The sequence below is a fragment of the Arachis ipaensis genome, chromosome B7 (assembly GCF_059453495.1).
Source record: "Arachis ipaensis isolate K30076 ecotype BB chromosome B7, ASM5945349v1, whole genome shotgun sequence".
Taxonomy (NCBI): domain Eukaryota; kingdom Viridiplantae; phylum Streptophyta; class Magnoliopsida; order Fabales; family Fabaceae; genus Arachis; species Arachis ipaensis.
Genome location: NC_142442.1, coordinates 44,421,893 through 44,443,957, shown reverse-complemented (window position 1 = coordinate 44,443,957; position 22,065 = coordinate 44,421,893). Strand labels below are relative to the sequence as shown.

Here is a 22,065-nt window from a genome sequence, read left to right as displayed (position 1 = left end):
AAATGGACAAGCCGAAGCAGCTAACAAAGTCATACTGGCAAGACTAAAGAAAAGACTACAAGATGCAAAGGGAGCTTGGGCCGAGGAGCTCCCACAAGTATTATGGGCTTACCGGACGACACCACAATCCGCCACAGGAGAAACACCCTTCCGACTTGTCTATGGCATAGAAGCCATGATACCAGTGGAAATCAGCGAACAAAGTCCAAGGGTGATCCTCCATGACGAGATCGGAAACATACAGGGGCACAAAGAGGAGCTTGAATTGCTCCCCGAAGTCCGAGAGCAAGCCCAGATAAGAGAAGCAGCATTGAAACAAAGGATGACTACCAGGTACAACAAAAAAGTCATTCGAAGAAGTTTCACCCCAAACGATTTGGTTTTGATCAGAAACGACAATGGAGTCAACAAATCGGGGGAAGGAAATCTCGCTGCTAATTGGAAGGGACCATACAAAGTTAGTGAGGTCTTAGGAAAAGGCTATTATAAGGTGACCAACCTAAACGGCACCGAGTTACCAAGGTCGTGGCATGCTTGTAACATGAAAAGGTACTATCGTTAAAAGCGAACTCTACTCCCTGATGTATTCTTTTCCCAACTTCATGATTTTTTCCCAAAAGAAAAGGGTTTTTTCTGAAGGGGGATTTTTAACGAGGTATCATAGTAGAGACTAAGGGAAATAGATTATAAAAACCCTTAGTAGCAGTAAAAGTACCTTCCCAAATAAATAAAGATCTTTTAGAATATCTCTTATAAATTTCTTCTCGCTTTTCTTTCTTTCTACAAAACGCGCCGACTTAAGCTCGACAAAACGTGAAAATCTCATGAACCGACCTAGATGGTCGTCAGGATGAAACGACGAGGTACAAGTCGGTGTAAAGAGGTTATAAAAGTTGATCGTGAGAAACTCGGAAATGTTCCGACTCATAAGACGAAATGAAAAAACCGAGCAGCAAAGAAAACGCATCGCAAAAATAACCTAAGTCATAGGAACTCAATAAATCAAAAAAAATTGAGCATAAAGAATACCAAAAAAGAGATCGAAAAACCTATTAAAAGCGCCAAAGCTAAAGACTGTCCTAAGTTCTTAAAGAAAAAAGAAACTCAAAAGGAAGGACAGTCAGCCAAGAAAAAGGGTTTTCAAAATAAGGATCAAAGGGGTTTTCCAAAAACCTAAAATCAGAAAAGCATGCACACAAAAAGACAAAGAAAGGTAACTTAAACCCTTATCCAAAAAAGGGTATTTCTAAGTATTTTGTTTACGGCCTTAAAAGGCCAAGAAAAATGTTAGCAGACCACCACCACATAAAAAAAATAAGTTTAAAAAAGAGGGGACCCACAGGTCGGGCCCCCATATAGCCACAATCAATTTTTTCAAAGAACATCACCACCAGAGCCGAGAGGATTAGAAGGAGCAGCACCAGAGTCAGGAAGAGTAGTCGGAGCGCCATCAGGACCAGGGAAAGAAGTGTCCATAGGAGAAGGAGTGGAGGTTCCCGGAGCCTTCGAGGAACTCGGAGCATCCTTTGGTCGGAGAGGAGACTCCATTATCCTCTGCCCCCGAGTCTTTAAATCTGACTCAGTGACATATTGGGGAGAAGGAGGATAGACTATAGCCCCGTCAATGACGACCTTGTCCGGGTCCAAAGGAGAGAGATCTAGGTCGGGAGCAAGAACTCCGACCTGTTCCTTAAATATCCTCCATGCTTCCTCGGCCCCGTCAGCAATAGAGTCCTCCAACTCGGTATAGTCATTCCGAACTTTCAGTAAATCCTTCTTCACCACCACGAGGTCTTCGAACAAGCTCGAATAACTCTCCTGTGCCTTCAACCTCAGGCCCTCCTCCATGTTGCACTGAGCCTGCAACTTGCTTTCCCTCTTCCGGAGGCCATCCCTCTCCTCCTTCAATTTGGTGACCTCCTCCCTCAGTCCCTTCTCCTGCTCCTGATATAAGAGAAGCCTCCCCTCCAACTCTTCAACCCTCGAGGATGAACCCAGAGAGCTAAGAGGAGTCTTCTCAAAAATATCAAGGAACTTCGTGCACACCCCCGCCGCCCTGATACTCTCCTGAGCCAGAATAGTAAGGTGGTTCCGAATAGAAACATCATCCATACCTATACGGGTATGAGGATAGATGTACTTTCAAACAAATTGAGGCGCATCCACTTTAGCCTCACCTTCAAAAGAAGAGCTAGACTCTAAAGTCTTGCGCTTCTTCTTTTCTGGCTTAGGGGAAGATCGGGGAGGAGGGGACGGCTGAGAAGAAGTCGAGGAAGGAATAACAATAGGTCGGGAAGGGGTCCCCAAACTGCGGGAAGGAGGGGGAGGAGAAGGAAGAGAAGAGCTAGTTACCCTGGAGCCACCAACTCTGGCGCGGGATCTTGCCTTGGCAACCTGAACTCTCTAGTAAGACTCCCTGGAATTCTTTTTCGCCATCTCGGTAAAAAATAAATAGGTAGCCAAAGTCAGCAAAACAAGTCAGAAGAAACGAAGTCGGAAAATATAAACAAACCAAAAGCTACCTAATTGTGTCTGGACAAAGGTCGGAGCCCCCTAGAGAAACTTTTGGTATCCAGATAGGGGGCCCTCCCCCACACTTCTCGGAGGAACCCCACAATGGCTGCCTCCACTTCATCCAGGTCATCCAAACTATATTTCTCACAGGGGGAGGCCTCTAACCAGTACAGAGGAAAGCGAGGAGAAGAACTCTCATCCAGGAAAAAGGGGTGGTGACCCTTTACAACTTGAACTTTGAAAAAATAATTTTTAAAGTCGTGAAAAGATTCATCAAAAAGGGTGAAGACTCTCTGACCTTGTATAGCTCGGAAAGATACCCACTGTTGCTTGTTATTTTGCCCACTAAAGGGCTTAGTCATGTGGAAGAGGAAAAAGAAAATCCTCAAGGACGTCAGAAAGTCTAAAGCATGACTAATGAACTGGTAAATTTTCAGAAAACCCCAGGAATTGGGGTGAAGCTGGGTAGGAACAACACGGGAGTGACATAGAACAGCGATCTCAAAATCAGAAAAAGGGAGAAAAATGCCCAGGCAGGTGATCATACTCTCATACATATAGAAGAAATGAGGGGCTGCCTTAGAAGCCCTCCCGAAACAAACCCGGTCTTCCGAACCCGGGGCAAGCAGCTCATACTTTGGCTCATTCTCATCAGAGGTGCAGAGCCTGTGATGAGTGTGAAGGTTGGTGATAAAATCGATATCAACCATAGGTTCTTTCCCTAGGACTGTGACGTCGACCCACTGAGCAAGAAGTTCAAGGGAAGACATTTTTTCCTAAAGAGGATTAGTAAAACCTACAAAGGGAAAAAGGAAAAGAATCAAAAACAGGGTCTCTAAGGGGCCTGGAATCAAAACAGAAGTCTACAAGCCAACTCCTCTCTCTAAAATAAAAGCATGCAAACAGAAGCACCTTATGAAAAGAGAAGAGGCGAAAAAACTAATCTTTGCCTGGAAAAAGGATAGAGAAAGATGAATGCCTTCAAACAAGAATTCCCCACGAGCAGATGAGAAGAGGTTTGAAAATTCGCAGAAATGAAACAACGAAAGAGAGGGAAAGTATTTATAAACACGTTAGGGGCATAAAAGTAAAAATAGAAGCGGTCATTAATGGGTGCACCGTTACCAAGGTAATTAATCCCTACGTGAAGGTACACGAACCTCTAACGGACGCGACGTTTGATTAGACGCAACTGTAAAAATTCAAAAGTCACGAAAAGTCACGTCGGTTCCAAGCGATCACATCGGTTCTTCCACAGGTCGGCTACGACCTCGAGTAGAATACTCGAACCCAAGTCTTAAAAGAAATTGGGCTCGAGTAGGGGCACTGTTCATACCCTGGCCCAACGCTGAGGCCCAGGTCCAAACGTTTGGATTGGGCCTCACCCCAACGCCGACCTTCGCCCTGAGAAGTCGGTTCTTGCCACGACTTGCTCTAAAGAAGTCGGGAACGAAGATTAGCTGGCAGATAAACACTCATTCAAATGAGTAACTGCCCCTAAAATCTCTCTATCCACTTCCAGGAGCCTTATCCTAACTTCCCTAAGATAAAGGGACAGTTATTCCCCCTTAAATGGTGGAACTACTCCAACGGTGGTTATGGGTTCACCACTATAAATACCCTGACATCCCTCAGGTATTACTAAGCCCAATACTCTCTAAACCTACTTATTCCCTTGCTAACTTAGGCATTGGAGTGTCTTTGCAGGTACTACCCCCCGCTCATTCATACTCACAAGTCGGACGGAGGCCCAAGAACGTGATTCTCTTCAAAGGCTTCCCCCTTTAGGTGATTAAGCCAACCTAACGAGTCCAGCCTATTAATCTCCGGTTACCCATCGTAACAGTATTGATGTTGGTATTAATGATGGTTGAGAAGATAATAATAATAAAATATACTTGCACAATAGAAATAGTAAAAGTAAAAATTATAATAATGAGGATGAAAAATAGTGGTATAATTAGCCTTATTATTGAAAAGAATTTTGAGATTTAAAATCTCAACAAATTACAAATAAAATTCCTCACAAATTTAACTTCAGTTATTATTTATTGAATTTTTTAACTGAAAAATATATTATCCTAAAATAAAAAAAAAAATTAATAGTCAAAGTGTCTTTTATTTTTAGACAAAAATTATCTTAATCGTCATAAAAATAGACAAAATCGAGTTAAATGTTTACTCTTAAGATAAGCAAGCAATGGATTTTGGTTCTTTAGGCCTCATTCCTTCACGGACCAAATGTTCTAATTTCCTCTAATAACTAAGGATCGTCCCAAGGAACAGTACTCTGAAAATTCACGTCGCTGGAGTTGCACTAAAATTAACTTTCACTCTCACTTCATGTATGAGTTAGTCCACAATGTATTTTGGTCAAAACAACGTGGTTTGATCATTTTCACTCCATCTCTGGACCTTCACCTATGCAAAAATCTCTCACCTATGAGCCACACATATCTACATCTTAAATAGTTTGTCTTTATGTTCTTTTGAGCATACCTTGCCTTTCGCTTCAGTTAGTTGCTTAGTTCCATATGCTAAAAACTACAAGGAGAGAAGAGCAATAGTCCAACAAAAAGAGAAAAGCAAGACAAAGTTTCCTAGCTATCAAGAGCGATGGTTGAAACTGATGGAAGTGAAGAACAACCAAACCAGTCATCCACCATGAAGACAACTAAAATTTTTGGTCTCATTACAAACTCCATATTTCTGGGCTTAGGCACCTCCGGCGGCCCACTCGTTATGCGCCTCTACTTCATACACGGCGGAAAACGCATCTGGCTCTCTAGTTTCCTCGAAACCGCCGGCTTCCCTGTCATGCTCATTCCCCTTTCCATTTCCTATATACATCAAAGATGCAACAAAACAACCAACTCTGCAAAACCAAAGCTTATCTCTATGGAGCTTTCTCTGTTTCTTGCCTCCGCTATAGTAGGCATCCTCACCGGCCTCGACGACTACCTCTATGCCTACGGTGTATCTCTTCTTCCAGTGTCCACTTTTTCTCTTATTCAGGCCTCCCACCTCTCTTTCACTGCCGTCTTCGCTTTCCTATTGGTGAAGCAGAAGTTCACGGCTTATTCGGTGAACTCCATAGTTTTGTTGACCATTGCCGCTGTGGTTTTGGCGCTACGGTCCAGTGGGGACCGTCCTCACGGTGAGTCCACTGGGAAGTACATAGTTGGTTTTCTTATGATTGTAGCCGCGGCTGCATTATACGGGTTTGTTTTGCCTCTTGTGGAGTTGGTTTACAAGAAGACCAAGCAACATATCACTTATTCTTTGGTCATGGAGATTCAGTTCGTTATGTGCTTCTTTGCCACTTTTTTCTGCACTATTGGGATGATAATAAATAACGACTTTAAGGTCTGTTACCACTTTATTACCCCAAGAATTATATACATTTTAAGAAATACTTGCATGCATGCTCGTGTGGTTTATTTAATGCTTTCTCTAAAAACTTTTCCAATCCCTTGTTAGTAATGAATAAGGCTAGAGAAACACTATTTCCGTCAATTTCAACCAATATTATAGTAGGTTGTCAAACAAATTTGGTATAAACCTTACCTCATTTATGATGAGTTTTTATTAAGTTTGGATTTCGAATATTCTTATTTTTAAGAATTTCGAATATTCTTTTCCTTCTGTTGAATGTTAGCTGCAATGTTAGTCGTATAATGTTGCCTTCTATGATTTTCTCAATTTGTAATGTTTAAGACAATTTTGGGCGTTTCGTTTTGCAGGTGATTCCACGAGAAGCTAGAGATTATGAGCTTGGAGAAACAAAGTACTATTATGTGTTAGTGTGGAGTGCTATGATGTGGCAATTTTTCTTCTTGGGAGCAATAGGGGTTATCTTCTGTGCCTCGTCATTGTTGTCTGGGATTATAATTGCCGTGTTTCTGCCTGTTACTGAAGTGTTGGCTGTGATCTTGTACAAGGAGAATTTTGAAGCAGAGAAGGGGGTTGCTCTGGTACTTTCTCTGTGGGGCTTCGTGTCCTACTTCTATGGAGAGATCAAACAAGAATGGAAGAGGAACAAAAATCACCGCCTCAATACAGAGCAAGCTCAGTGTCCCCCTCGCTCTCTTATTCCATGATTGACAAGTCAAAGTCATTGTCATGATTTCACCATCTTAGGTTGCTTCTGCTTCAATTGTCAATATAGCAGGTCGCCCTAGGGCCCATGATCTTGACTAAAACAACGAACGAATATCCATTCCTATCTTTTCAACAATGGCGGTCCATTATCATCCTTAGATCATCTTTATCATTGAATGTACTTAGTAGTAAAAAATTCTAGTTTATAATACTTCTTTGGATAAGTACATCTGAATTTAATTTGGTATATATTTGAATCAAAGAATTAATATACAGTTCATCCTATATTGATACATAGACATATCAAATTTCTGAACCGACAGAAAAAGGAAAGGATAGAGGAATTATATTTTGGAAAACTTGATTAATTGCCAATTAGCCTATCAAAAGAATGTAATTTGTGGTTATATCATTTGAAGTATAACAATGGATTGAAGAAGGCAACACTTGGGAATAGTTACAAGATTATCGCACCAAATTTAAAATATTGAAAGAATAAGAGAAGAAAAAATGATACACAACATGTTCCCATCTCTGTTCTGAATACCATGATGATGGCCTAAGAATTAATCAGAAGGGTCCTCGTGAAATTTTCATAAGTATTGAAAAAGGAACTGGCGCCAAGAAATAGCTTCGTACAACTACAACTTTATTCAGTAATCTGAGCACCCACTCCTTGCTTCACTATATCATATCTGCCACAACGGAAGTGAGCAATAAGCATAGTTATCTAGAGTTACAAATTAATAGGCCAATGCCCGACTCAATAAGGAGTCCTTGGACCAATATGTTAATGCACCCATTCTGATATTCAATTGTTACCAAAAATTAACTGCAAACAGAAGGAACTAAAACATCATTTGATTTGATTTTTTTTTTTTTTTTTTTGGGGGGGGGGGGGGGATTTTTAACATCAATCTCGTGAAAAACTTTAGTCTAATCTAAAATAGCATTTAAAAAGTTCTATAAAAACCGACGAAATATCTTGTGATGCCACAAAAATTCTCTCCATCGATACATGCACATAAGACAAATGAAAGTGAACGAGGATAGCTAGAACGTACCAGATTGTTTATGTGCCTGAATGGTAAATTCATTACCTTCTACTTTACAAGGTAGAAGAATAAAACAAATCCATGGATTTGTCTTTGGCAAGTCCAAGGAAATGATGTCTGAACAAGCTCTCAGCTCAACAATTTGTGCATGAGGACGAGGATTAAGATCAGCACAGATAGTTCTACCATAATATTTGGACTGTTCAAGTGTTCAATAATTTGCTTCCACCTGTAAGTTCAACCAGTACATAGCTGCTGGTAAAGCCTGTTATCCATGTTGGATCTAAATTACAATCAGATGTTACTCAAGAATACAGCTCTATAATAGAAAAAGCTAATCTAAGCAAATCAAGAAAGTATGCAAATAATGAGGATATCAACCAATCCAATAAAGTGCTAACTGCTGTACCTACGATCAAATGAATCATACTCAAGATAAAGTATTTGTAAGCAGTTACTGGGGTAGGTATAGATACTAAACCAATATCCCTTATACCTCATCCTTTATTTTCTCTAAATGATCATAGATAAGAGTTCATGAAACAGTGCCTTTATATTTTTCCTTTTTGTAAAATCTCTAGAAGTACATTAATATAACTTCTACTTCAAAGCATTCTATAGTATTTTCTACAACATGCACAGTCAAGCAACCATCAAGCCTTACTTTGGACATAAAGCAACTAGAACTACCAGTACTAAGACAAAGGCATACCAGTTTCCTTCAAATGTTGAGTGGTTTTCCTGCTTTATTTCCTCCTCTGCTAGTTCTTCAAGTATAGCACGTTGTCGTTCATTAATTTTACTAAAACAAGAAAGAGTGGATCGTAAGTAATTTATGAGCAGGCAAAAGTAACTATTACTTGGCAAGCTGGAGCTTATTTTATTTATAAATATGAACAAAAAGAAAAATGTAAAAGCACTTGTGTATACTAACTTATTAAGGAATAAAAAATATCATCTGGAAACAACTTGATAATAATGCATGTCTTTGTTTTTTGATTAAAAAAAAAAAAAACAAATATATCTCATTCTGACAACTGAATAATTCTGTTCAATTTTCACAACCATAACAACAAGCATTGACCAAACAACAACCTGTAGCATAAAGAAATAGCACTACTGCTTTTAGAATAGCAAATACTCTTTGATCCATGTTCTTGATGAACGGATAATATGTGTGGTTGTGTTGGAAAAACGTTTCCCTTTTCAATGCCCTTCCTCGTATAACTGGAACCCACAAACTCATTGCTTTTCAAAAATCGAATGCCCAAATATGCCTCTTCAATCTCTTTAATCCCCATCCACCCAAAATCCCAAACAATTTAAACATTAGATTTTGTTACATTGAATCACAGTCTTAGACATCTGTGATAGATCAAGGAGAACAACCAACAACTAGAAGAAATACTGGAGCTGAGGACAAGTGTATGGAAGTTTCAGAAATCACAGATTCAAAGCTTTAACAATGAGAACAATGAAATTGATCATGTGATATTGGAAACAACATCCTTTTTAGGAAGAGAATGCGGAGTAATGCTTGGATTTTCTTAACAAAGCAGTAAGAGTGTTGTCCAAAAAGAAAGACGAGTCAAAAACTGCTTCGACAAAGTATTCAGTTTTAGAGGTTGGTGACTAGGACTAACATAAATGGTTCAGTTTGAAACATTTCATGGAAAACCTGGTCTTCAACTCTTCATGAATTGGTTTCAGCTCTCAGTTTATGGTTTAGTTTTATTAACTCTTGATAGATACTTTGGGCCATATGTGCTGCCCAAAGTCCCACATTGTAGTTGTTGAATATCATATTAGAGATACAGGCTTTATATAAGTTATTTTGTTTTGATATAATTTCCGTCTTTAGATATCTGATTCTGTTGTATCTCCTAGTATTAAGGGATTTTATTTCTGTACCTATATATATATATATATATTGACGCTGAGAGATGATTCTCTCAAGGAATTCATCCAAAACACAATCCTTGTCTCACTCCATTCGTGTATTTCAAGTTGGTATCAGAGCGGGTTCCGACCCGGCTCTGGTTTCTATTTGTTTTTCTTCTTTTCCGGCTGCAATCTCTCAGCGTGTTCCCTTTTCCCACCAGCTGACACTATCAGCTGTGTCTCTTCGTCAGAAACTGTTTTTCCGGCCAAAACCTTGTCAAACATCAGACCCACTCCGAAGCAACCCCAGAATCAGAACCGGAAAGCCAAGTTCGGCCTGTCCCCAAAATTTCACCGCCGTCAACCGCCGCACGCGCCGACACGCGCCGCCCCTTTTCCTGCGCGTGGTCCTCACGCGCCTCCGCTCCAGACGCACGTGAACGTCACGCTCCCATGCCCAGGCTTTTTCCGGCCCTCGTTTCCCTTCTGCAGGTGTTTTCCGTCCGTTTCTGAGTGTCTGTCATCATGTCTTCTGAGGTAACCCCCGACACCAACTCCAATGGTGGCAAACCGGCTGATTCTGTGGAACTTTGGTTCATGGGCCAAGGCTATGAAGACCACCTTACTAAATCTGTTGATGTTCGCGCCACTGACAAAACCACTTGGAAGAAGATTGATGCCCAGCTATGTAACCTTATGTGGCAGATCATTGATCCACCAAAGCTAACTATGTTTCGGGCTTACAAAACTTGTAAAAAGGTGTGGGATCGTGCTAAAGCTTTATACACTAATGACATTGCAACACTTTACCATGTTGCTAAGAAGCTGTGTAGTTTACAGCTTCAAGGAACTGATATGGAATCTTATGCTGGGGCTGTGGAAGCTGTCAAGGAAGAGTTTTCGACTCTCCTTCCCTATGTGTCTAATGCTGATGACCATCATGCTCAACAGGGAAAGCTGTTTTTGATACTTAAGTTACTTGGGTTGCCAACTGAACTTGAATCTCTTCGGCAACAAATATTGGGCACCTCACCCGTTCCTTCCCTTCAAGACGTATTTGCACGACTCTTGCAATCCGGCCCCTCTCGAGACCCATACTTTCGACCAAACTGCATTGGCATCCCAATCTTCTTCTCAAGTGTCCTTTCAAGTGCCCACTCGCGGCGGCCGTGGGGGTCATGGTAATGGTCGTGGTAATCGTACTCGCCTTAGTTGTACCTATTGCCATAGGATTGGTCATACTCAGGATAAATGTTATGCTCTCCATGGTCGTCCTACCAAGGTAGCTAATGTTGTCCAAACTAATGAGCCATCTGACGTTCACTCCACCGCACAACCACAAGGGATATTTGTCTCTGGCAATGATTATGATGAGTTTCTCAAGTACCAAGCTTCAAAGCAGGCATCTACTCCCATTGCTTCGGTGGCCCACTCTGGTAATTCTATTGCTTGTATCTCTCATTCCTCTTCTCTTGGACCATGGGTCCTTGACTCAGGTGCTTCTGATCACATTTCTGGTACTTCTTCTGTCCTCTCTAAACTTGAACACCCTGCATTTCTTCCTTCTATCACTTTGGCTGATGGTTCTAAAATTGGTGCTAAGGGAATAGGTCAAGCTACTCCTCTTCCTACATTACCTTTGAAATCTGTTCTTTACATGCCCAATTGTCCTTTCAATTTGATTTCTATTAGCCAACTTACTCATTCTCTCAATTGTTCTGTTACCTTTTTTGCTGACTCCGTCATTGTGCAGGATCGAGGGACGGGACAGACGATTGGTACAGGATGTGAGTCTCAAGGACTATATCGGCTTGCCTTACCCACTATTACTATGTCTTCTGTTGCTGCTGTTGAGTCTCCGGAGGTGGTCCATTGTCGCCTGGGACATCCCAGCCTCTCGAAGTTACAAGCTATGGTCCCGAGTTTATCTCGTCTTACTACCTTAGAGTGTCAAACTTGTCATTTAGGTAAACATGTTCGTAATTCTTTTTCAAGTCGTGTCAATACACGAGCTGCGTCTCCCTTTTCTGTTATTCATTCTGATGTATGGGAACCTAGTCATGTTACTTCTCATTCTGGTTTTCGTTATTTTTTCACCTTTATTGCTGACTTTTCTCGTTGCACTTGGTTATATTTAATGAAGGACAAATCTGAATTATTTGTACATTTCAAGTCTTTCTGTTCTGAAATTCAAAACCAATTCAAAACTTCAATTAAAATTTTACGAAGTGATAATGCTCGTGAGTATTTTTCAGCACCCTTTTCGTCTTACTTGTCCTCCCAAGGCATTCTACATCAGTCGTCTTGTCCTCATACCCCTCAACAGAATGGTGTGGCTGAGCGTAAACATCGTCACTTGATTGAAACTGCTCGCACTCTTCTTCTCCATACTCATGTTCCCCTTAAGTTTTGGGGTGAGGCTGTTCTGACTGCATGTTATTTAATTAATCGTATGCCTTCTTCTGTTTTGCAAAATCAAGTTCCTCATTCCATTTTATTTCCTCATGACCACATTTTTTCTCTTCCACTACGAGTCTTTGGTTGTACTTGTTTCATCCATGATCTTACCCCAGGCAAAGAAAAGTTAACTACTCGCTCTATCAAATGTGTTTTCTTAGGGTACACTCGATTTCAAAAGGGTAATCGCTGTTATTCTCCAGCTCTTAATCGTTTCTTCGTGTCTGCTGATGTCACTTTTCTTGAGAATACCCCTTTTTTCTCTGCACCCGACATCACTTCACCTTCCATTACGGAGGTGCTTCCTGTTCCTTACTTAGATGGGCCTCCTATTCCCACAAAGCCTCTCCAGGTTTATCATCGCCGCCAACGGCCTGCAGTTCAAGATAACTCATCTCCTGAACCTGTGGTTGAACCGTCCTTGGATCCTTCTTCGGGAGTTAGCAGTAATCCTCCTATTGCTCTCAGACAAGGTACTCGTTCCACCCGTAATCCTAATCCTATTTATAACTTTCTTAGTTACCATCGTTTATCATCTTCGCACTATGCTTTTACTTCCTCGTTGTCTTCTGTTTCTATACCCAAAACAACAGCAGAAGCTCTTTCACATCCAGGGTGGCGCCAGGCTATGATTGAGGAGATGTCTGCCTTACATTCTACTGGTACTTGGGATCTTGTTCCATTGCCACCGGGCAAATCTACTGTGGGTTATCGTTGGATCTATACTATTAAGGTCGGCTCAGACGGAACCATTGATCGATTAAAAGCCCGCCTTGTGGCTAAGGGATACACTCAAATCTTTGGTTTGGACTATGGTGATACCTTCTCTCCTGTTGCGAAGATGGCCTCTGTTCGTCTTTTTCTTTCTATGGCTGCCATTCGCCATTGGCCTCTTCATCAACTTGATATTAAAAATGCTTCCTTACATGGTGATCTCGAGGAGGAAGTATACATGGAGCAACCTCCCGGGTTTGTTGCTCAGGGGGAGTCTTCCGGCTTAGTATGTCATTTACGCCGATTTTTATATGGCTTGAAACAATCCCCTCGAGCTTGATTTGGTCGCTTTAGTGCTGTTATTTCTAAACTTGGCATGATTCAGAGTGAAGCAAATCATTCAGTTTTCTCCCGTCATTCTTCCTCCATGACCTCCATATATCTGGTTGTTTATGTGGATGATATTGTCATTACTGGAGATGATCATGAGGGAATCACTCAGTTAAAATATTGTCATTAAAACAGCACTTGTTTGATCACTTTTAGACTAAGGATATGGGGAAGTTAAAATATTTCCTAGGAATTGAAGTGGCACAATCTAATGCCGGGATCTGTATCTCACAGAGAAAATATGCTCTGGATATTCTTGAAGAAACTGGAATGTTGGGATTCTAGACCTGTAGATACACCAATGGATCCCAACACAATACTTAGTCCAGATCAAGGAGAACCTCTTGCAGATCCTGGTAGATATCGCAGATTAATTGGCCGATTGAATTATTTGACAGTCACTCGGCCAGATATTTCATTTGCCACAAGTATCCTAAGTCAGTTTCTTGACTCCCCATGCGATAGTCATTGGGACGCAGCTGTTAGAGTCCTTAGATATATCAAAGGTGCTCCAAGAAAAGGTTTGTTGTATGAAGATAAAGGACATAACCAGATTGTTGGGTATACTGATGCAGATTGGGCAGGATCTCCATCTGATAGACGTTCTACATCTGGTTATTGTGTTTTTATTGGTGGAAACTTGATATCTTGGAAGAGTAAGAAGCAAAATGTTGTAGCAAGATCTAGTGCGGAAGCCAAATATAGAGCTATGGCACTTGCCACATGTGAACTTATATGGTTGAAGCAATTAGTTAAGGAACTTAAGTTTTGTGAGCCGAGTAAGATGGAACTGGTGTGCGATAATCAAGCTGCCTTACATATTGCTTCCAACCCTGTGTTTCATGAACGGACCAAGCATATAGAGATTGATTGCCATTTCATAAGGGAGAAGTTGCAAAGTGGGGAAATAGTAACAGCCTTTGTCAACTCCAACGATCAACTTGCAGATATTTTCACCAAAGCTCTCCAAGGTCCTCGGATACAATACATATGTAACAAGCTTGGTGCATATGATTTATATGCTCCAACTTGAGGGGGAGTGTTGAATATCAGATTAGAGATACAGGCTTTATATAAGTTATTCTGTTTTGATATAGTTTCCGTCTTTAGATATCTGATTCTATTGTATCTCCTAGTATTAAAGGGATCTGATTCTGTTGTATCTCCTAGTATTAAGGATTTTATTTCTGTACCTATATATATATATATATATATTGACGCTGAGAGATGATTCTCTCAAGAAATTCATCCAAAACACAATCCTTGTCTCACTCCATTCGTGTATTTCAAGTGTAGTAAGGATGCTTGGTGTTGTATTCAAGGAGAGTAATTCCCCAACCTTTAAAAGCTAACTTTGACCGTACAGTTCTCCGGTTTCCTTGGGTAGTTATTGAGGGTATCAGAGCATTTGATTCAAGCGGATTCATATATGTACAGCAATGGAGGCCAAGCTTGAAGGGGACTACATCCCAGCCATTGCGAGGAGACAGGAAGAACATGGCAAGGCCATGGAGACGACTGCATTGCAGATGAGAGTGTTGATCAGAGAAAGAATTCCTCACAGAACATAAACAAGGAGCAAGCTCTGATGTAGAACACAGTTCCAAACCAGAATAGTGGGATCCACAGTTCCTCTGTTTTCAGGTGATGGTGTGTATGGATGGTTGATTAGGGCAGAAAGCTTCTTCAGACTCAATGCTTGGAGGATTATGAGAATATGGAGCTGGCAATGGTTCAAGGGCGAAGCTCTCCAATGCAACCATTTTTAACAACTGTATCAGAGCTTGTTGTTGGCACACAAAGTGGGCTCCTTGCAGAGGGTTCTGACTAGCAAAAAGCTGAGTAAGATGTTGTTGAGTAACGTACTGCAAAGTGCAACCTTTAGGATGTGAGACAATATAGGGTGGTGTACTAATAGAGACCTATCGGAGTATGGGATTCCCAAAGTGCTCCATCAAGTAGTATGCCCCCTACCCCTCTCTCCCCAAGCTCGCTCCTTCTCTATAACAACTAGCTTCTGAGGATGTGGCTCTCCACTTTCCTTGGGTACTCATCAACTGGTTTTAATGAACAGATCAGATTAAGTGGCACTGACCCTTGATTTTTTATCCTTCATTTTTTCCCCAAAAAAATTCACTGATGTAAAGGGCAGGAAAAAGACAGCAAACAACTATATAACCCATTTTCCATGATATTATAATATCAACTAGCATCAATAAAGAAATAGAGGGGGAAAAATAACATTATAGCAGGAGCATTTTACTGCTACTTTACATGATAAATAACAAATTCCTCAAAGTTTCTAAGATATATGAACTCAACAAAAAAAAAAATTAAATAGTACGGGAACTTACGTGGGGAAGTTAATACGAAAACGCACATACTGATCCCCATGATGTACAAGAAGATAACCATGCTTTGGTAGTCCTGCATCAACAAGTATGGTAAAGAAGCAATTCTAGAACCATAAGAAAAAAGACAACTTATCCAAAACTGTATATGAAATGGGGAACCGTTCATTTAACCTTTTCCTCGTAATACTAGTAGCTGCCCTGGTTGAACACCTTTGGGTATCTGATGGGAACAGAATAACACCATTAGACCAAGTAGGTACAAAACAAGCAGTGCTGCGAAATATGCCCATGGCAAATGATGTGAAGACTTGAATTTATGAGAGGGAGATGATGGCATAAAACAAGCCGCGTTTGTGACACCATTAAGCACAAAGACTTTCAATGGAAAAGTCCTCATTTTTCAAGAAATAAAATGTTTCAATTTGCACACACACACACACACACACACACACACACACATATATATATATATATATATTTGGTAACTATTTTTAAAGCTCAAAATATTAGACTAAAATATCAGACCCGCATGTCATCATTTCCAGTCAAGTTTTTACACAATGCAACCAGTTTATATAAGACCCATGCATGACCTGCTGAGTAAAAGTCTAGAAGAGTCTATTAATTATTAGTAGAGTTTCACCCTAACATAATTATGCTTCTTGTTAGCAGGTCAAACTATTCTGAACCACTGTCCTCCTAGGAAAAAGTTAACCCATTTCTTCATGGGTACATAACTTCAATTTTTTTCCCCCATAATTGTGCTGTCAGAAGTTTCATGGATTTCACATATGGAATCAAAACAACAAAACTAGAGAGTGAAGTTTTGCATGTAATAACAGCAGTATGCCTTCCGTAGCACTTTGTTAAATTTATTGTTGTACTGGAAGAAAACGGGGGAGGAGAAACGGTTTAATCTTTGGGTCCTGTGAAACACAAAATGAATACTGCAAAGGTTGTCTTAACAAGGAAGATCAGATAGAGCTGAGCTGATCAAGGGTTCGTGTCAAGTTCAATTCATGAACTTTCATTAAGGAGTATTAAGTATCCTTATGCACCCTTACTGAAGCCTATGCCATGCCCTGACCTTAAAGGATCAGGCATCATCTCCATGTCCTTCCCTAAACCTTCCTTCCCCAATGATGAGACTCTTCTATCAAAATAAATTGTATCTTACCTTTACTTGCATCTTCCCAGATAGAGTAGGCACATCAACTTTGCCACCAAGAATAGCCTGTAAAATGTTTAAAACTTTGCTATAAACTAAATATATTAGAGTGGGGGCGTTAACACCCAAATAATTAAGATGCAAATGGTATGTTCCTAAAACATTACAAGCAACAGCATGGGAGAGAATAAACTTCAGTATAACTGAAGTTATTCCTCTTATATTTATGAGTGAAAATCTGTTCCCTCAGGCTGAAGGAGGTGAGACGTATTACTATGCCTTTTTCAATATCTGGTCTCAATATATACATCCATTTCTATGCAAAATGAATTCTACAACATTAACAAATGGTTCTCATATAACATAAGAGGAACACCATTATTTTCAACCGAAGTAAACTATATACTAATAAGAAGCTAGGATTAATAAACAGTCTTGAAAGAAACACCATTTACTGCAACTTCAGGCTAATCTTCTTAAGGCTTATCAGCCTTTTAAAATAGAAAATAACAAAGTACCAGATGGACATCCATATGTGAAACCACAAAAAGTATTTTAGGACTCACCTGCGTAAAGCTAATATTAGAGTCCACATAGATATCTGCACCATCCCTGGCAAAGACTGAATCCTCGGCAACCTAACAACCAGAGATAAGATGACATTCTAATAAGAAAAGAAGTACAGAAAATAATTAACCATGGCCACGAAGAAAATTATATTATTGGTGGAGAACATATATCTCCATGCACATGAACAATATAGATGTCCAAGTGCCAAAAGATAAAATATGCATGCTATACAGGTATCAAATCCAAAATATTGAACACCCATAATTACATGCTCAAGGAACAACCTAGCTCTTCTTCTGTGATGTAGCACTGACCTGTCCATAATTAAGCTACTAGCCAAGTTGCCTAGGGGTCCCAGGGAAGAGCTAGATAAGTTGAATTGAGCAGGCTAGCACACAAACCATAGTGGATTATTTATACAGATGATTTTCATTGATAACAACTGATATGTTAATGTTTGTCACGATTTATTTGGTATTATATTAGTTAATTCAGACTTTCTAAATGAAATCTTCACCTAACTTATCATTCGCATAATGCATTTATATTCATTGAGGAATGATAATTTAATATTCAAACTTTAACATTCTAATCCAAGATATAATCTTAGACAAAATATGCCAGTCATGAAACAAAGCTGTAGAAATAATTCTGTTAATTATCTATTTTAATTTATAAATATGGATTAAATGTATATTCTAGTTCTCCAAAGATATCCACTAAATATTTAAGATGGCTTTTTGTCAATCTTGCTAACGTGACCCTCTGACCCTGAATAATTTGGTGTCAGTCTATATGCATTTTAAGATCTGCACTGAATAAATAAACAGAGAAGAAAAAGGTGGGGATCTTTACCTTGATTTTGATGTATAAACTCCCAGGTCGAGCTCCACTTTTAACGGCATTCCCGGCCTCTGGCACATGGATTGTATCTCCAGTATCCACACCTAACCATTAATTTAAGAATTCAATAAGACTAACAGAAAAAAAAGTTCGACTTTGAATGAAATAAAATGAAAGTAAGTATGGCAAAAGGTGAACCAAATTAAGGCAAGTCAGATCTGCATCATGCATAAAGCATCTCATTTCTGAAATATTCTCATGTATAAGAGGGACCAAATTAGGCTAAAGCAAATCTACAGAATGGAGAAGATCTCATTTCCTAAAAACACCTGTGTATAATAACTAACACTTTAAGAGAGATTGGATACTATCCCGTATCACCTCAATTTGAGCAAGTACAACGAAAAATGATCAAATTCATTTTTCTAATTGACCATTTCAAATAAGAATAAGCAACTAAAATGACAAACATCAAACCATGTTCCATTAAATTTAACAATAATGATGCCGGGCAAAGCTGCAGTTCTTGGTAATCTCATCACAAATACTAAAATCAAACCTGCTGGTATTGTAACTTTAACCTCTTTAATCCCTTCAACCACCCCAGATCCTCTACATGACGTACAGAAATCCTGCACAAAATAGGGACAGAAAATACAAGTTTACACAAAGCAACCAACCTCACACGATTATTTTGGCATGGACTGTGGAATTAGGATAACACCTTAATGACGCGACCTGATCCTTTACAGGTAATGCATGTTGATGTAAATGGAGGTATTGTTACCTGGCAGAAAAAAACATTACAATCAAGAATAAAAGAATGTTCTGATAAGTGATAACTGATAACTTCAATACAACAAAAAGAAATAGTTTCATGCATGAGTCAAATCTTGTTTAAAAATGTCCAATATTAATAAAGAACATAGATCTTTCAGGGCACTTACTCGACCTAATCCCCGGCATGTTGGACAAACTTTAGCCTTCGCACGCGGTGGATACCCTCTCCCATCTGGATTAACATAAAAGGAAAATGATTGCATCAAATGGGATTACCGTATGTCACAGGGTACAACAAACATATTGGCTCACTTCACCAGGCCAAGGATTTATCTTTTACAAATTGGATTCATCACAAGATTTCATCATGAATGTTTCCTGCCTAACAGGATGGCATTAGCACTTGTACTAATCAGGCAGCTTTTTGCAAGCCTCATACACAAATGGGAAACTGTAAAACTTCAATAAAGTAAAACGTGGGCTCATTTTAAATTTTTATTATAATTAGATAAACTAGATTTTGCACTAAACTACTTGTGCAGTTAATGATCATTCAAAGGCATATTATACCATTTCCAAACACAACATAACATATAGAAAAGACAAATGTGGAACTCTAGAAGAGATGAATTTCTCCTCCTAGATTTCTTAATTCCCTGAAAATAGTAATTTTACTCACCGCAATAATCACATGGAACGAATGCATCAAATGACACATGTTTCGTGCACCCTCTTGCAGCTTCTGAGAAAATAAGGGACAACTCCACCTATTAGCAAAACATTTATAAAGAAGTTAGGCTTGAAAAAGTAGAAATTGTTTCAAACAATAGATCAGAAACAGAGTTAAGCTGACCTCTATACTTGATGAAGAATGAGTGATTTCTTCTTCAAATAGCTGTCATGATCAAGAATGCTGAGAAACCTCCTTGGAAAAATACTTTATGAAATGAACAAAATAGGTGAAAATAAAAACAACATTAAGTATGAGCAACCAAAGTACCTCAGAGAATACTGTATGAAATGAAGAAGAAAACTCATGGTGAAAACCATTTCGAAACCTTTCTTTCGCATTTTGAAACCTTTCTGCAAAATCATCATTATGGTCGTCATATTCTATGTTCTGTGAACCACGGCTTTGCATCTTCATCTGAAAAAGGTGGTTCATCGAATAAAATGATGGTAAAGTATTAGTCAATTCAACTTCCTAAATTGGAGTGGAAGTTATATAAATTACAGAAACTAAACAAAAAAAAATTACAAAAAAGCTAAACAAAAAAAATCTTAAATGTTAATAGCATTTAGGAAGAGAAAAAGACCTACCTTGTCATATTGGGCCCTCTTTTTAGAATCTCTCAACGTCTGATATCACATACAAAACCGCAGGTGAAATATCATTCTGCTGATTAATTAGTTTAAACGACCACCACGCAGGGAAATAAACAAAGTCATGATAAGGACCTCATAAGCTTCTCTTATATCTTGAAATTTCCTCTTTGCAGATGGATTATTCTTATTTGCATCTGGATGGTACTTTTTAGCAAGCTGCACACACCAGAGAAAGTATGCCATAATACAGTGTTAGTAAAAGAAGACCCTTCAATCCAAATATTCCCAAATCAAAGGTGCATAATAACAGGATATATCAAGATTTTAACCAAAATACTCAGGAAAACTGCTGCTAGCCTTCTAGCATGTTCCAAACTCTAAAAACATTAGCTGTACAATATAAAATTGATGAAGATAATTGAGACATCGATTAAACCCATTTTTCTATTTAAAACATGATAATTGCTATGAATTTGAAGACGTGATCTCTTTAAAACAAAGGAGCAATACAAAAAAGAAGACAAATGACTAATCTTATTCCAAATCAGCTGCTGTGACATTGGACTAATTCCTAAATAGAAGATAGTTTATAGTTAACAAAACAAATTGTCATACTATCATCTATATAAAACTATTTCTCCTCGTGTTTTACACTTGTAATCATGGATGTACCTCTTCGCATGCATCACCTCTAACTATAAAATTCAAAGAAAATGATAAAACAGCTGCTTGACAAATGCCAAATATGCACAAAAATGCAAATAAAAGAGAAGGTCGGTGAGATGGCAAATGTTTCTTCCCCAAGTGTGGCCGTATTGGAATCCATCATTAATCTAATCTAACAAGCATAGCCTTGACCAACCAACAACCATACATGCAAAACAAAGAATTCCTAGCAATCACTCACCAACAGAAACGCCTTCTTTATCTCATCCTGAGTGGCGTTCTCAGAAATGCCAAGAACTTGATAATAATCCTGCTCAACCAATGTCGAAAATGCTGGAAGAACGCCATAAGCATAAAAAGAGAAAATAAATAACTGAACACATCTGCAAATAAAACTCGTAGATAATTGATCTAAAGGGGAAGAAAAAAAGTAACATAACTTGTACTAAGTTTCTTATATCCATCCATTGCGTTTCCAAATCACAACAAAAAAGGGATACGTGACTATATTTCCGGAGACCATCAATTAAAAGTGTGTACTCACTGAAGAAAAATACCTACGTAGTCTTGTTTGATCTGAGAATCGAATAATATGGATATAAGGAACTTCATCTAAGCTTTTCCTAAATAAAACCCATAGTGATCCTTTATCATAAAAACCTGCATCATGAATATATCGATATCTCAATGGTTTACTCAAACTCAGAAACTCCTCCGATTTTGGGACATTACTGCGATTGAACAAAGCTGGAACATAGACACATTCAATTCAATAATAAATAAATCAGTAAAAAGGAATCGATAACTACTGAACCAATATATATATTTTATAAAAATAAAAAGACTCGACAGAAATTCATGAAATTGAACCGGAACGTGCCTCGACTGAGAAACGGCGATTGGCGAAAAGGCAATAATTCGGTGAAGCAGTGTCCTCTATGGACGACAGGTTCTGAAAACGCAAAAGAGAGCAAACGGCGGCAATACTGCAATGAAGAAAGAAAAGAGGAGAATCAAGAATGTGAAGGAAGAAAAAGAAAAGAAGAAAGGAAACAGTAATTTTTATACTTGTAATGGTTTTGGTTCGTTGAGATTACCGGCGTAAACCACGTGAACCTTCTCATTGGGAGGGATCCTCTTCGGAAGCGAAATTGAGTTACAGTTATGCTCTGCTACCACACACACAGCGAACACTTGAAGGGGGTTTTAGACTTTTAGGCAGTGCATTTGGGTTTTAGGCTTGGAC

At 39.1% G+C, this 22,065-nt stretch overlaps 2 protein-coding genes and 1 pseudogene across 15 annotated transcripts; 2 read left to right on the top strand and 1 right to left on the bottom strand.

Moving 5' to 3' along the window:
• Positions 1 to 4,825: 4,825 nt before the first annotated feature.
• On the top strand, positions 4,826 to 6,900 carry LOC107610028 (purine permease 1). The gene is made up of 2 exons (XM_016312097.3): positions 4,826 to 5,880; positions 6,258 to 6,900. Exons 1-2 carry the CDS (start codon positions 5,131 to 5,133, stop codon positions 6,612 to 6,614), a joined length of 1,107 nt encoding a protein of 368 aa, XP_016167583.1. The 5' UTR covers positions 4,826 to 5,130; the 3' UTR covers positions 6,615 to 6,900.
• Positions 6,901 to 6,964: 64 nt separating this feature from the next.
• On the bottom strand, positions 6,965 to 22,065 carry LOC107609304 (chaperone protein dnaJ 1, mitochondrial). 14 transcript variants are annotated; one of them, XM_088493433.1, is made up of 21 exons: positions 21,917 to 22,057; positions 21,700 to 21,805; positions 21,381 to 21,566; positions 21,061 to 21,152; positions 20,286 to 20,369; positions 20,148 to 20,186; positions 19,828 to 19,974; positions 19,681 to 19,722; positions 19,507 to 19,594; positions 18,995 to 19,059; positions 18,772 to 18,834; positions 18,607 to 18,679; positions 18,060 to 18,151; positions 17,519 to 17,592; positions 17,201 to 17,272; positions 16,644 to 16,700; positions 15,638 to 15,686; positions 15,467 to 15,539; positions 8,383 to 8,472; positions 7,716 to 7,953; positions 6,965 to 7,310 (listed from the first exon to the last, which is right to left on the bottom strand). In XM_088493433.1, exons 1-16 carry the CDS (start codon positions 21,941 to 21,943, stop codon positions 16,646 to 16,648), a joined length of 1,305 nt encoding a protein of 434 aa, XP_088349559.1. In that variant the 5' UTR covers positions 21,944 to 22,057; the 3' UTR covers positions 6,965 to 7,310; positions 7,716 to 7,953; positions 8,383 to 8,472; positions 15,467 to 15,539; positions 15,638 to 15,686; positions 16,644 to 16,645. The 14 variants fall into 14 exon arrangements, with proteins under 14 accessions (XP_088349559.1, XP_088349558.1, XP_016166686.1 ...); XM_088493432.1 differs by having other exon boundaries at positions 7,716 to 7,899; XM_016311200.3 differs by lacking the exon at positions 17,519 to 17,592 and having other exon boundaries at positions 7,716 to 7,899; positions 21,480 to 21,566; positions 21,917 to 22,065.
• On the top strand, positions 13,396 to 14,145 carry LOC110265167 (secreted RxLR effector protein 161 pseudogene; annotated as a pseudogene).